Raw genomic sequence first — 16577 nt, 5'->3', positions numbered from 1 at the left:
TTCTGATGTGTTGTAATGTGACTTTGTTCAGGCTGGTTAGCAAAAATATCAGCCACATATGTCTGTGAGAGATTGTATGTCAGAGTGTCTGCGTGATTGGAACAATTAACAGCAGGTTTTCCATTTTGTCCAACAATACCTTTTTCTTCACCTGCTTTGTTGTTGTTGCTTAACTTTCATGTTCGGAGGAACATCTTGTCCAGCAGCACCTTTTTCATCACCTCTGTCTTCCTTTTGACTTTATTAAAACAAAACAAATAAAACAACCATCTAAATCTCAAATTACTAAATATATTAACATTAAAATATACACACTTGAATTAACTGAGCATTCTAAACAAAAATGCACTGCTTTTTAAAATCAGTACAGTAATGGACCAACACGGTTACTTACAGTTTGTGTGTATGTGAAGATGCACAATCAACAGTGCCTTAAACACCACAATTTGTGTACAATAAGAGACATCTTCTGAATATTTCTACTTATGCTCTTTTATGCATAAGAATATTTCAGACCTGCAATTTAATTTTATTGGTTCTTCTGAATAGTAGTTTTGTACCTTACGTCTCCAAAATATTTTCATTGTGGAATGCGAGAATGCTCCCTGTAAATACTGGTATGGAATTAAATGTATATTTCATGAGTATTGCTGCATCATTCCTGCTATGCAAAAACAAGTCCCCAGGAAAAAAAATAGTTTCTCTGTGCCTAGCTCTACGTCTCAGCCTTCAAACAGTTACTATTTTCCTACTGACCTTGACAATGTCTGTTTATAGTTTCACAAGACAAATTTTATAATCTGCCTATCTCTGTATTATTTTAATAGCATCTTCATTTTATATATTAGTCAACTTTTTCTGAATTCTCTTCTTCAAATAAAATGACTGGATTATCCTTGCTTTTTTAAAGGTTGGGTGGGGAGTGTTTTTGCCTAATTAAAGGAAGGAAAGCGAGAATAGAGAATGATCTTGTTGAAAAATTTACAGATTCTTCTGCCAAGTGCATAGAATCAGTGACTTGTATTCAATCATTTCTGAAGACTTAAGAGAACTTAGGTTTTCTTAAGATGGGCTGGTAATTTCTGCTGATTTCTCTTTATGCTGCAAATGCTTACTTTGACCCTTATGCTGTTCCTGATGGCCAACTGACACTCCAGGAACAAGTCTGGATCCTGAATTTCCTTTCTGGGTGCCATTAGCACTTCCATTCATGGGAGGAGAGAATTGCCAGTTCCCCCAACTCTGAACACCCACATACACCCTGCTAGCTAAGGTGTTAATTAGCGTAGCTTCGTTGTCCTGTCTTTTATCTAAATTATAGACTACGAGGGCCATGCTTTTGTTGGACTTATCCCTGTACCAACCTCTGATCTTCCCTTGCTGTCTTGTTTCACTTTAGGGCTGGGATGGTGCTCGAAGATCTGTAATAGGTGACACCTCACAATTGTTAACACACTACTATGACGATGCAAGGACCATGTATGAGGTTTTTAGAAGGGGCTTCAATATATCTGGTAAGTAACTGAAGATTACAGTGTTTAGTCATATGTCAAAATGTTTATTATTGTATAATCTCCAGTTGCTGTTTGCCTCAATTCTCTTGAAAGGACAGTTGGACATTTTTTACTAAAAAGTGAATGTAACTGGTTTCTGATGCATAAACTCTATTCTTTACTATTAACTAAAACTGGGCCATTCCCCATGTCAGCTTTGAGTAACATAATATAAAAATATAGCATCATAAAGTAGTTTTGTATATAGAAGGATCAGAGGCTTAGAAATTAATGGGGCCATGTTATTTCTTTGCAACCATAACAGAGGGTTCGCAGGCCTGGGTTGGTACCAGCAAGAGACTAGGGAGGCAGGAATATAGGGACTTGCAACTGTGACAGCATCATTTTCAGAGAAAACCCATAGTGAAATCACACCTCTCTAGGAAACACTGGGAACAATATAGTTTCCCTGGAGGTCACATCATACAGTTGGTCTGGTAGCTATTTTTAAAAACTTTTTAATGTTTTTCTCCCATTTTTTTATGTGAGCAGTAGAAGGAAATAGGAGCTTTGAGCAGGGCATTCTCTGTTCTCACTGTGGATTGGCAACCTTAATGGAATAAAATTTTAGACTAGTATTAAGAGAATTTTCTCTTTAATACAGTGTGTAATAGAGTCTGTAGACAGCCCTGGAACCCTCTGTATCAATAACATCTTCTGTGTCTTGTAAAATAATTGTTTCCTCACACTGGTTGTAGAGAGCTTTCTGAGCTGTGTGGCTGTGGTCTGTTAGATCTTGTTCCTAACGTATCACCTGCGTCTGTTGCTGACATCTTCAGAGGTGAATCACAGAGAGAAGTGTGTTGCATACTGTGTTCAGTCCTGTGTTTTCTCAAAATTTCCCATAATTTTTGCTTACTGCTTAAGGAAGAATTGAACATTACATATAGTTTCATGATTACCATGATTTGATTTTGGGGAGAACACTTTTTACTTTAAATAGGGAGAATGGTGGGGATGGTTTTCTCTCTGAATATCTCCACTGAATTGCTTTTATCCATGCTGGAGAAAAGAAAACCCATCGTGAGTGCAAATAGTTTTGGGGGTTGCACATTTATGTGAGGGAGTCTGTATGCAAAATCCCAAGATTGTGTGTATACCAGGGAATGAAAAGATAGTATTGAACTTCTTGATTAATCCTGCTCAGTATTTTCTAGTTGAATTTTCCCTTTGAATTTCTTGTGTAGAAGATTACCAGCAGAATTTCCAGGAGATTAAAAAGTTCATCCAGTGTTTTCTGAATAACAGATTTATGTCAATTTATTCCTTTTCATAGAAACTTCGTTTTCAGTCCAGTGTAGATAACAAAAATACATTATTATTGTCATGTGAAGGTATGGTTTGCAATCTGTGTTTATTTGAGCAGGCATTCATCAGACTATTTAGAACTGATAAAATAGTAATAAAGAACAAAATGCGGTGGAACATGCACACAGTGCATTTTTCCTATCACTGAGTAATCCAGCCAGAAAATGCATTTGAAAATGATTAAGTGATAATACGCAATTTTAACCCACTAGTGCTAAACTGTTGTAAGAGTGCACCAGCTAAATGTAATATTCTTCTTACATGCTTTCCATAGCAAGTAGTTCAGTATTTGTGATGTGTGGGTATAGACAATGGCCTTTGGGATCAAATTGAATAAGGAGGCAGGGAATGGGAAAATGATATGCTTACTTGAGAAAGAGAACATGCATGCAATGTTTTTTCAGAGCTGCTGATAACATTTTTGCTATTTGTTCAGAAACATATATAGTCTCCTGAATATAATCTACTAAAATAGCCAAAATATTCAGTAGCACCTTAGAGACCAGAATATGGCAGTGCAATCCACAACCTGAGGTGGCTGGGGATGGCACCACTGCTATGCTGCTTCCAAAGAGTTTTCTGGCAGCACTGGGAGACAGAAAATACAGAAACAATGTATTGTCGAAGGCTTTCATGGCCGGAGTGTTGTGGGGTTTCCGGGCTGTATTGCCGTGTTCCAGTAGCATTTTATCCTGATGTTTCGCCTGCATCTGTAGCTGACATCTTCAGAGGACTGTCAGAGATGTTTTTGATAGTCAAAGCTACCTTAATCAGATATCAAATATAGTGCTTTGTTTCTTTTTATCCAAGGCATAACCCTCCATTTTGCAAATAAATAAAATTGTTTAGATTCTAAGCTAAAGAGGAAAAACCTTCCAGAATTCAAAATAAGGGAAAATAGCTGGTTCAGCTGAACACTGTGTTCCAAAAAAGTGACTATTTATAAAGGGCTGCACCAAACAGGCCAAAAAAGGGGGTCAAGTATTTGTGATGTGTTTATTTATTTATTTATTAATTCGGCTTTTATACCGCCCCGGAGCCCTTCGGGGATCGGGCGGTATAAAAGCCGAATTAATAAATAAATAAATAAATAAATAAAGTAAAAAGAGCTGCATTGTCATTTAACCAAAAGCCATCATATCCTTACACGTTTCATGTCATAATGTTCAGAAGTATTTATTCTATAGTTGCATGACCTCCTCATGAAACATCTATGCAGAGGTATCTACAGAAAACAGCGCCTGAGTCAAGCTCTCCAATTGTCCCCCCCCAAAATCTCTGACACCCATCTTTTAGACATCTGCACCATAATATTAGCTGAAAAAATACAAGAAGCTCAGAGTCACATACCTAGTTCTTCCTGTCCCATTTTTACCCTCACACCAATCCTTCATGGCAGAGTGGGGATTTGAAACTGGGTCTCCTAGGTACTAGTCCAACATGCATTTCTCTTCAACAAGAATAATTACATCAACAACATCTATGTCAAGAATGCAAAGTATTTTCTTCATAGATTCACTGGTGTGCAACTGTTATTTTAACATTTGGATATGCATGTAGACATAAGATAATGTTGCTAAGTCTAGCATGGTGAAACAGAACTAATGGTGCTATAATAATTCTAACAATTGAGTGAAGTGTACAAGTCTGATAGTATAGTCACGTCTATCATTCTTCCTCCCTGTAGAGAACTTTCACTTATAATTGTTTCTCACTTCACCTAAAAACTGACACAGAGTGATGATGATGATGATGATGATGATGATGATGATGATGATGATGATGATGATGATGATGATGATGATGACGACACATATTTTCTTACAATTCACTCTTCTTGTATAAATGGAAGACGAAACTAGAGGGAAGAAATATTTAGCATGGAAAGCATTGATCTGATAATGATGCTTGCTAGTCTAGAGACGAGATAATAAAGGAGGGGAAGTGTTCAGTGTCACAGTCACGTCCTGATTTTTAAATAAAAGCTCCAAATGGCTCTGAAGGGAACTTACAGAATGTGACTTTCCATTAGGCAAGATAGCTTCCCTTTTAATGTAATGAATTGTTTGTAAACTCTGGCATTGCAGAAACACCCACTGCTTTGATAACAACAGTGGGCTTATTTTTGAGCATTCTGTTCTACTGGGGCCTCAAGGGGCCTCAAGAAATACATTATTAATAGTCTTTGGGGAAAGGTTATGTACTTATTTCTGCTGTCCTATCTCTTTTTTCAGAGAATGGTCCCTGCTTAGGATTCAGGAAACCCAAACAGCCTTACCAATGGTTGTCCTACAAAGAGGTGAGCTTCCCGTTGTTGTTTGTCTCCCATTGGAACAACACAAAGAAAAAAAGGAATCATTTTGGAATAATTGCTCTAACAGAACACATAGCATGAGGACTAAGATGCAGTCCTACCCCACACAAAATTCACACATGGAGAAGCTAGTTTTTGCAATCAGACTGACCCATGCAAATTGAGCAAACCTGCATCTGTTTCTGCCACAGATCTGTGAAATACTGCATGGTGCTATTCTTGCCTACTAGCTGCTGAGGAAGAGAGTCTGTGCTTTACCTTTTGAGGCACCTGGGTTCTTCTTTTATGAAAAGAGAGCAAGTTGGAAAGGAAGGGAAGAAACTGGATAATTGGTTTGTTGGGACAGGGATGCTGAGTCATGACCTGTGGAGGTAGTACAAAGAACTTTCCAAATACTGAAGCCTCATCCCTTTTCTAAGAGCATTATTCCTTGCTGGCTCTGACTTCCTTTAGAGTTTTCATTCAATTTTTTTTCTTAAGTAGTTTTCTACTTTACCAACATCAGAGTTAACATCCTGCATGCTTTACTGAGTCCATGAGGATCTGGTAATGTTTTGCAGACTTGAGTTGCTTCTACATGGAGCTGTGAAAAGGTGCCCTCGCTGTTGAAGCAGCAGTGAGTATGGTGGCAGCAAGGAGGGTAGGTGTCTGTCCCTGTCCCTGCCCCACCCCTGCCCCGCCCCTTCCATCACACTGGGGTACCTGTGGCCCAGCAATCCATTTCCACTTGAACTATGGTTAAACTTATACCATGGCTCATCTGGGAAAAGAAAAAAAACCCTCTGAAGAATAGGTAAACTAGGAACTGTCATTTTGAAAGTAGAGCCTGGTTCCTCCCCTCTCCTGGATTGACTTTAAATAGAGAACCCACATGTATGTTTTGCTTGGTAGCCAGTCTGCACTTTTTTTTCTTTGAATCAGATCAGAGGATGCTTTTCTTTGATCATATTTAAAGGTCAAAGCTCTGGGAACCCCAACAAGTCATGTTCAGAATGACATCTGGAAGCTCCAGAACTATGAAGGTATTCTCCATTTCCAGCAGGGGAAAGCCTGCATGGAAATAGTTCTGGTCTCCTGAAAAGTTTTGATTTTGTATTGGTTTAAAATGAAAGTTGGTTGCTTTGCAAGTAGTTATGTTAATTGAGAAAGTTCTCCTTGTTAGTATCATATGCATACTTGAATTAAAGCAACAAAGTTTTGACCCATGAAAAGAGACTATGTACTAATCATTTGAAGGAGACAGGATAAATTGTGTGGATTCAATGATCTAATCCATTCTACCCTTGAACACATGAAGCTGCCATATACTGAATTAGACTATAGGTTCATCAAAGTCAGCTTTGTCTCCTCAGACTGAAAGCAGCTGTCCAGGGTCTCAGGCAGAGGTCTTTCATGTCACCTACTGGTTGGTCCTTTAACTGGAGATGCCAGTAATTAAACATGGAACATTCTGATTTCAAAGCAGACGGTCTATCACTGAGCCACAAACCCTTCCAGACTGCTGTTTATTCTTTAACTTTCAGGTTGCTGAAAGAGCAGAAGCATTGGGATCAGGTTTACTCCAACAGGGTTGTAAACCATCAACAAGTCAGTTCATTGGGGTCTTTGCACAGAACCGGCCAGAGGTGAAGTAAAAAAAAAAACCCTGACTTTTATTCCAACGTCATATTTATTGTATGCTGTAACTTATTCTTTTCACAATCTCCTTCTAGTGGATCATTTCTGAGCTGGCTTGCTATACCTATTCCATGGTTGTGGTTCCCTTGTATGATACATTAGGCCCTGGAGCCATTCGGTATATCATCAATACAGGTAAAAATATGCAGATTCAAAAGAGGGTGGGAGGAAATAGATTCTTATCGAGCTATTCTTGCTATGTGAGACAAAAGTTTACCAAAAAAAGAATTACGTCAGAAGCTTATAGTACAGTACTAGAAGAGTGTACCGGAAGATCTTGCCTCAGTAAATTTGTATTAATTGAGTGCCTGTAGACAGGTATTGAACCACATATTAACACCTAAAACCTGGTAAACTCTTGACAGGGTAATGTCAGGGTAAGGATAGGTTGGGTATATCTAGGCACTCCCCCGTGTAAGTTCTGAAACCATAATCAGGATAGATGCTTTTTAAATATGTGTCACCAAATACAAGCTGTGATTTTTGAAGTGGTAATTTCCCATAAAACTTGTTAGAATTTCTGCAGGTGATTCAGATCTAAATGTACTACACTCATATCCAAGCACAGAATCTGCCTCATAAGATATCCAAGATGGAATGTTAAACACTAGCTCAGTATTAAACACTAGTGTATGTGGTGTCTAGCTTCAGCTTTTTGTACTTTTTATAGATTCAAAATAACTCCAGAGCTGTAATCATTCACTAGCAATGGGGTACCGGAAAAGCCCACATTTACATTTGGGCTTTCTGCTTGCATCAAATAAGATCCACGTCTCTCTTTTTTTCTAGAATAAATTGAAGCTACCAACCAATGTTTCATGAGAAAAATAGCCATAAACAATTATACTATTTTAGAGTTTGTTTATTTGTAGATTTCTGTTCCATTTTGCTACTGAAGTCCCCAAAACAACCTTCTTTAAATTATTTTCTGAAGCCTTATAAAACCATAAAACAAAGGTACCCATACAGAGAAACAGTGTGAGGAGTGACATAAGAGTGTTAGTTAAAACCAATTTTAACATACTGAAATGAGCACAGCACACACACACACACACACACACACACACACACAAACCTAGGCTGCGATGGGAAGTAGACAAAAAACTTAAAAAATATTTTACTCTTTTTTATATATAAATAAATGTCAAGGAAATAAATGTCAAGGAAAAATTTTATTTTACAATAAGTGTACTGGATTTAAACTATTTTAAAAGTACAATTTTTGTTTGTTTGTTCAGCTGATATTTCTACAGTAGTTTGTGATAAGCCTGAAAAAGCCAAAGTCCTGTTAGATCATGTAGAGAAAAAAGAAACCCCAGGCTTGAAATCCATTATTTTGATGGACCCTTTTGAGAAGGATATTAAAGAAAAAGGACAGAGGTGTGGAGTCCGCATCCAGTCTATGCAAGAAGTAGAGGTGAGGTTCCTTTGTTGTGCTTTAATATATCTTGTATTAAAATTCATACAGAAATAGCTAACACTGCTGCATAGAATAAGTAAAAAATATTATTTTTTCATATTTCTGTTTCATTTTTGTTAAATGGAAAGTGAAAGCATATTACTGGACATCTGCAATTAAATTGGTTCCATCAAAGATGGCCAGAACAATCATATGGCAATTTTTATTATAATTTCGAATTCATGACCATTTTTCTCTGATCTACCTGTGGCTGCTGTTATAATGTATCATAAGCAAACTTTGCAGGAAGGCATCAGTGCGGAAAGCTATACCAAGCAAACTGTTATGTAGTTCAGTTTCTTTAATTATAGAGAATCACATTTATTTATGTATTTATGTATTTATGTATTTATGTATTTATACATACATACATACATACATACATACATACATACATACATACATACATACATACATACATACGTATCTTGGATTTGCTGTACCATCCACCCCGGAGGATTTGCTATACCGCCCACCCACATGCTACAGGAAAAGACCCGTGGCTAATCCAAGTCATTAAATTGTTACCTTTTGGTTACATTCTTTTAGGATTGTGGTCGAGAATGTCGGCGAGTTCCTATAGTGAGTATAAACACAATTTTTCCACCTCAAGTGTGTGTTTGGCATAATGAAGAACTACTATACATTATGATAGTTACATCTGTGTCCTTGTGCTTGTCATGTTCATTTTAACATGACATTTGCAGGGATCTAAGCAGATTCTTGGTGTATGTGCGTGTGTGTGTGTGAGAAGTTCCAAAAATTTGCCCATGAATTAGTTCCTTACAATATTCACCATGGACCCCAAACTACCGGAATGATTTATTTTCAAGAGCAAGGTTAAAGGAGGAGCATCCTTAACCATAATCCATCGTTTTCTTAATGTGCATTTTAGGCATTTGTATAATTCAGCCCTCTGATCTACCAGAGGGCTATGGTGTCTCCAATTTGTTCTGTTGCTTTTGGAGCACCGTTACAGCCCAATCCGGAGAAGGGGATGGAGTTGAGGAGACAGTGCATTTGCCCATCCCACTGGCATAAGGGGCACCTATGTTGGCAGAGAGAGCAAACATGCTGGCGGACACTACACTGGCATCAGAGAGCATGCTGGCACAGTGGGGGGTAGGGTAGGGGCATTCCCACCAAGCTTTCAGCCTGGGAATGCCCCCCTCCTTGGCCACATATGTACGCCACTGGAAAGTGTGGTGTAAGTCCTTTTTTTAAATAGTTAATCGTTTAATTTTTTAATAATTCAGGCAGCTGGGGGGGTTCCTTTGTTTTTGGGCCTTCCCCCTTTGGGGACTGGGTGGCAGAGCGGAAGCAGTGCCATCCCTGTCTGCTGTGCCCTTTGGATTGAGCTGCCAGTGTAGATGTTCATATAAACAAGCTAAACTTCTATTTGTACTGAGGACCCAGGGAGGATAAATATGAAATTATTGGGTGTTAGGGGGCGATCCCAGATCTCTTGTGTTACATGTGCATTGGTCCTCAATCAATGCTACTTATATAAACAATAGGCAATTTGGAAAATTGGCAGTGCAATGGCCAAATGCCAAATTCCTACATCGCTTGTAGTGTGTCAGCTTGCTAACAGGAGGAGGCACACTTGTAATCCAAAATATTCACTTCCAGGAAAGTATGATTATAGAGGCATTGACGATGCAAGCATTTCAGAAAAAAAAAGAGAGGGGGCAAAAGGATATCTGGCTTGTAGCAGATGGCAAGACAGGTGGCAACTACAGTGGGCCCAGTAAAGGAAAAGCCTTCATGTGTGCTTGGTCAACATTGCACAGCTACAATGCATACAGACACTGCCTAGTAGCCTCGCTATAAAATTGTGTGTTCCTTTGCAATGTACAAGAGGTGAGAGAAAGGGGATATTCTTCTGTTTGCCAGCTGTTTTTCTTTGAAACTCATCCTCTCCCTACTGCTTCTGAATTTGGGGGATGCAATGCAGATTAACTGGGACCCAATTAGTCTTCCTTAATGGCCAAAACAGCCCTGGAAAAATGTTTTGTCCCCTCCCTCTGCCGTTAACTGTAGAAGGCCAACTGCACTGAGGGCATCCAACTGCACTGAGGGCATCCACCATCCAACTACATTTATCATTTTCAGGTTTTTAAAACATCCCAATTTTTTTAAAGATTTCATACTTTTCTGGGTCCCTTTTCAGGTCTGCAGAAAGATCTGTCTTGCTTTTCACAGTTCTAGTCACTGGACTGAAATATCCCAAGATTTGGCAGAGTTTACTCTTAGGATATATAATAAACTTTATTAGTTTGTTCATCCCTTAACCCAACTAATTCAGCCAATTTTATAATCTTTCTATTTTCCAAACGTTTTTATCCAAGATCATGTATTCAAATATTTTGCACTCATCCAGTCTGCTCAGATAATTTTTATTTGTTTTATTAGATTTTTATCCCGCCCTCTTCCCAGTCGAGGTCACAGGGCATCTTACAACTGTTTAAAAAATCAATACAGTAAATCCATATAAATATAACATCAGTAAACCTTACATGAGATCTAATAGATGCCGATTTAAAAAATATCATCTTATACACCCATAGTATAAAGCCCCTTCTCGGCAAGTTTCATACTGTGTCCAAGAATGGGCAAAACAGAAAAGACAGGGAGAACAGATTGACTTTATTTAGAGAATATTTATAACACGTCATCAAAGGAAATGTATACGGAGCAAATACAGACAGTTCCCGGAAATGCGGGTGAATGCATAGTGCTAATTCATAGACAATTCATCAATGGCAGTTAATAGGTCGTGAGTGGGAGGCCAGCGAGATGGAATAACAGATATTAGGCAGCTTCAACCAAAGACCCGGAGGAACATTTCTGTCTTACAAGCCCTGCAGAACCATTTAAGGTCCTGCAGGGCTCTGGTGTCAGCCAACAGAGAGTTCCATCAGTCTGGAGCCAGGGTCAGAAAAGCCCTGGCTCTTGTTGATGTCACCCTGTTATCCTTGGGGCCAGGGACCACCAGAAGAGTAGTATTGGAGGACCAGAGTGTCCTCTGGGGGCCAAATGAAGAAATGTGGTTTCGAAGATTTGAGGGCCTCAGACTGCTCAGGGTGGCGCAGTAGTAAAAAACTGAGTATCATGCCTCTGTGAACATTGCCTAAACATGCACTGGGCAGCCCAATCCAAGAGCTCCAGCATCCAGGTATGGTACTGCAGCTACACCATCACACTGCCTCCAGAGGGCTTCCAGGTGGTGCAAAAAGGTAGCAAAACCAAAAGAAACCCCTGACCACCTGGTAAGCCCTCCATAGGACTCAACGGAGTCATGTCACCGTTTTGGGACATTCCTGACTCGAAAGCTTAGGTACCACTTATGCCAGTGGGGTGGGCAAAAACGTCAATGTATCCCTATGCTGGGAATAAGCCCATTCCTTTCCCCAATCGGACTGGACTGTATAATTGGCTTTTCTCAACCTACATTTCCAACATATATTGTTATTAGAATGGCAAAGTCTATTTAAATCTATGTGGTAGTATCAAAGACCTATGTCCTAAGTTCTCTTTCATTCTAATATGTATGGCTGAAGCAGCAGAAGCAACTATCAACAATTCCTTTTTAGAAACCATTTATCATATTTTTCCATTTCTGAAAAGTGCTACAATTTACTGCTAATTAATCATATAGTAAATACAAATAAATGGTGGATAACTAATCTTTTTGACTGACATTTGTATACATTAATCTTTCAAATGCAAGTTCTGTGTGTAGTTGATGAACAGTTTTCTTTAGTAAGATTACATATTTGAAGATATTCAAACCAGGCATCTGTTACATTTCTGTGTAATTTCCATATATGATAAACAATCTCTTTTACAGATAACTGACATCCATTAATGTTGCGCTGTTAAATGAGCCAACTGATCCATGAAGCCATTATTATAAACAAAATATTGCATGCTAAACGTTGTAATGAGATCTGCCAGCTCAGCAATTTTCTGCTCCCTCAGTTAAAAAGTTATCATACAAGAAACCTTTTTAATTATCTTTAATTTTTGTGAAGACTTCCATTTTTAAGCAATATGTAAATATGTAAGAATTCAGACTTGCTTAGATGTTATATTTGACATGTGGCTGTTACAGGGGTCTTGCAGTTGTCACATGCAAGTTTCCCATGGGAACTCAATTTTGAAGCACATTGAAGAGGCCATGAGGGTGAAGAGGCTTCAACTCCCCCCCCCCCCAACACAATTTTCACAACAATTTATGGGGACAATATTTGCCCATTGGGGGCTACACAGATGCTGTTGTGCTACATGTGCCACTCCAGTGGGGCAAATAAGTCCTGGTGGGGCAAATAAGTCCTGGTGTCATTTCAGGTCAAAAAAATGGTAGAGGGGGAAGCTGAACCCTTATCTTCCCCTGCATCCTAGCTTTAAAGAGTGGGGCTCTGTATGGTTCAGAATTGAGTTCCCATAGGGAACTTGCAGCTGCCATCTGACCGCAAAAGCTCTGTGGTTGATCATGTGTTAAATGTCATATCTCATTTGGACCTCAGAGAGCACTAATTCTGATGGCAGTTATTGTAGCAAAGGGTCAGAGGAGAGACTTCCTTCCCTCTCTGTTTGACTAAGTGGCTTGTAGTCTGCTTCACTTTGGCAGAACCACTGGGGAAATGGAACAGAAGAGAATAAGCTCTTTGCACGAGCATATAAAAGAGGGGACTCTATTGCCATTTAGGTTTAGATTGTTTGATCAGCTAATGTGACTGGAATCATTGATGCTGTATGTGAGAAAGGGAAATTAAAAAGTAAAGTAGACAATTTCTTTAGGTGAATGGCCGCTGTGAGAGAAAATAGTGCAGGGTAAATTAGAGATTCCTTTTGCATGATAGTTCTAAGGAAAATGTGAGAATGTAACAGCTCTATGATAAGAATGCCAATTGATAAAATGGCAGTTTGCAGGACTATTCTACAGAAGGTTCCAGATTAAACATGCTTTCTTCTGTGAGGCCAAGCATGCAATTTGTATTGACAAAATAAACCACTGAGGCATAGCAATTTCTTAGTGTATTTTTCTCACATAACTGATGAGAAATAAAAATATATCATGAACTTTGAGTAAATGTATTTGTGCTAGGGACCTGTTGCCTGACCATTATTATTTGGTGAAAGGCCAAAATGATATGAGAGTTTCTTCAAGAGCAAGGTGCTGTTACTGCATTGGGGGATTGCATTAGTCAACCTAAACCTCTTAGACAGCAAACAGTTCAACTTTCAAAGTATATCTGGAGCAAAAGCTTAGGGGAAGGCAAAAAAACAATCAAATCTAGACAAAGCAAACTATTGAAATAAAATCAGCATTCCTTTTTCATCATGCCAGTACCAGACAAAATTTTATTTATGCATTTTTAATTTCTAGCCTGCTTTTCTTATTGTTCTGCCCTCTTCCACTTAATCTTCATAACAACAACCTTGTTAGGATAGGTTAGTCTGAGAGACTGTGGCAGGCCCAAGTTCACCCACTGAGCAAATAAATTCAGTAACACAGTATTCAAATCTCTTGTGATTTCTCTAGCCTCCCCGACCAGAAGATCTATCAATTGTCTGTTTTACCAGCGGCACTACAGGTAAATCTTAATTCTTTGTGATGCTTTCCATGAATAGATGACATTGTACAGAAGTGCTATGTTAATTCCATAAAATATGTGAATAGATATCACGTTCATGTAAATGGAAGGAATAATACATGCCTTTTATTTTTGTATATGTTTAAAGCATACAATAAAAGGTATAAAAAACTGAATATATGCAAATTAAGAGTTGTGATACCCTGGACATTTTTTAAAAAATGTGCTTCTGGTTTATAATTTACTTATATTTATGCAGTATATTTTGGAAATTAATTGAAATGTTTATAATTACTATTCTAGGAACACCACTCTTTGGTTTAAGTCAGCTTTCCTGTTATTAAAGTCTAATTTTTTTGTTAAAAAGTCAATCCAGTCAACCATTTCAGTCATAGACAAACTGCGTTTTTCAGGGTTCATTTTAGACTGTTTACTGGTCTACATTGCAAACACTTTTTGTGGTGCTGATTGATATTAATTATGTAACAAAATTGCACCAAAATATGAAGCAAAAATGCCAAGCTGTGTTCTATTATCCACTGAAAATGGATGCCATTATACCAGAGTAACGCAGGTGGGAAACTATACTTCCTCACCAGCAAAATTGAAAACAAAATAGTGGTTGGAAATGAGTATTAAGATAGCACAGTGACAGCCACTTCTGGAGAGTTCTGATAATTTTGTCACCATCCACCAATCACAATGTCATTTACCAGTGATGTTTTCACATTGGCTCTGAACACAAGAGAACCAATAGTACAGGGCAGTGGCTAGAACCTTGAGATAACATTATTTAATCTATTTCACACTCTTTTCTTGTAATGGGCTGCTGGAAAGATCCCACAGTATCTCCCCTCTGACAGAATTCCAGATAATCAGGAGGCAGTCATATAGAATCTATAGATTATATATTTCCTAGGAGAAGGGTGTGGTCTTACTGTGGAACAAATGCTTCCACAAGGGTGATATAATGCTATTTGAAACCTGTTACTGCTGCAGTTGTGCTTGTCATTCTGATGGTCAGCAGACAGAGATATGAATTGTGCCTCCGATTTGTGTCTTCTCATCAAAAAGGGACAGTTAGCCACTTACCAGTCTGTCTGGCCCCCAGTCTTCTTGCATGAGCATCTTAAGGGTAATAGGCCCAATAGCTGAATGTCCTTCTGAATATCACCATGGCATCTAATACTGTGGAAAATCAATCTGTTTTATGAAGTTCATGAGAACACAGAAGAAAATAGAGCTGTGGAATTAATCATCAGAAACTATCAAGCACCCAAATAAACATGGAAGATTATGTTTTGATAAAAAAATGATTTCAAAATCTCTAATGTGTTGTATATTAAATAAAGTTTTATATTTTCAAATATTCCTAAAGCATGCTTGGTCAAAGGTAGTCAGCACTAGTTCCATATTCAGGCCCAATGAGCTTTTGAACCTCTCCTCAGGCATCTGCATTGTGTGCCAGTTTTGGTCTGATGCTGACAGAAAGTATCCAGATGGCAGGCCGCCACCATCTGTGCTGCGAATGGAGCAGTGTCAGCATGCTGTGTGCTTCTAGTACACTTGCCCTCCTCTGAGATGCATTTTGATGAGTCATGTTAAAGTAACAGTGCTGGAAAATGTAGATCCAGTGTAAATCCACATCACATGGAAGTCAGTGGCTAAATTCCTGTAGATTTGTAATGGATTTGGGTTAACCCATATCTTTTTCCACATATGTGCATAAGCACTTTGTTATAAACTTCTTGTTTTTTTCCATTAAATAGATTAGGAAACTGATAGGCCTCCTGCATTTAAAAACCTAGGTGAAGTTGGTGCTTACTGGGTGCATGCAAGTATAGTGCTTGCAGTTTTATACAGGGTTGCTTTTTTAAAACTGTGGCCTATGGTTGCTGCTGGAAATATTTATTTATAAAATCTCACTGTAATTTCTCTTTTTCTCCTATGCACTTTGGTGTGTATCATGCCCAAGCAAATGGGTTGCAAAGTGTCAGTTAGAGACAGTCAGCATAATTGATACTTGTAAGTCACTATTGGTCTGCTATTCTAATAATTTTGACTGCTGATAGCCTGAAAATCTGGGGATTAACAAGATCAGGGCAGGCCAGCCCAAATCAGTGACTTTAGATTCAAATTCTTGTGCTGGTTGGTATCTCTCTTCCTGGAGTTGCTTTCTCTTCACTTTTGGTTTATGATACAGTTGCTCACTGTCAAATTATACAACCTTGGTATCCCATGAGAATCACAGCAAATTCTCTTTGCTGGCAGCATGCTTATTATTATGAAGCTGAATACACCTGAATAGCCTGTTTCAGATATTGGTTGAGTGGTTGCTGTGTTGCATTGCTTCTGTGGGCATGCTAAGCAGGACTATGAAGTTTTGAGTTAATGTTTAGAAATGTCATATCAATCAACTGTATTTCTTGTTATAAAGCATTAAGGGCCACATTATATATTTTCCTATAGTACATTCAGGGATCAAACTTCGTCAAGGGTATTCTCATGGGAACAGAAAATGTTAGGTTGAAGGTACCTTTGCTGGTTACTTGAAAGGATTCTTTGTTTCTTCCTTAAATGGGAAATATTCTTTTTAAAGCAATTTAATGAAAACATTTGAAATTGTTTCAAAATACAAATGAGTACTAAACAAACCTTCTCGT

At 38.3% G+C, this 16577-nt stretch overlaps 1 protein-coding gene across 4 annotated transcripts in view; it reads left to right on the top strand.

The window, feature by feature from the left end:
• The window catches only part of ACSL6 (acyl-CoA synthetase long chain family member 6), a 112922-nt gene that overhangs the window by 51761 nt on the left and 44584 nt on the right, over positions 1–16577 (top strand). For all 4 annotated transcript variants that reach the window (XM_048490055.1, XM_048490051.1, XM_048490052.1 and 1 more), the window contains exons 3-9: positions 1400–1514; positions 5096–5160; positions 6699–6800; positions 6888–6987; positions 8091–8269; positions 8861–8893; positions 13863–13914. In XM_048490055.1, the coding sequence (XP_048346012.1) occupies positions 1400–1514; positions 5096–5160; positions 6699–6800; positions 6888–6987; positions 8091–8269; positions 8861–8893; positions 13863–13914 (646 nt within the window). The remainder of the gene's footprint in view (positions 1–1399; positions 1515–5095; positions 5161–6698; positions 6801–6887; positions 6988–8090; positions 8270–8860; positions 8894–13862; positions 13915–16577) is intronic.

Source organism: Sphaerodactylus townsendi, linkage group LG03 (genome assembly GCF_021028975.2).
Source record: "Sphaerodactylus townsendi isolate TG3544 linkage group LG03, MPM_Stown_v2.3, whole genome shotgun sequence".
NCBI classification, from domain to species: domain Eukaryota; kingdom Metazoa; phylum Chordata; class Lepidosauria; order Squamata; family Sphaerodactylidae; genus Sphaerodactylus; species Sphaerodactylus townsendi.
This window is presented reverse-complemented; position numbering and strand designations above follow the sequence as displayed.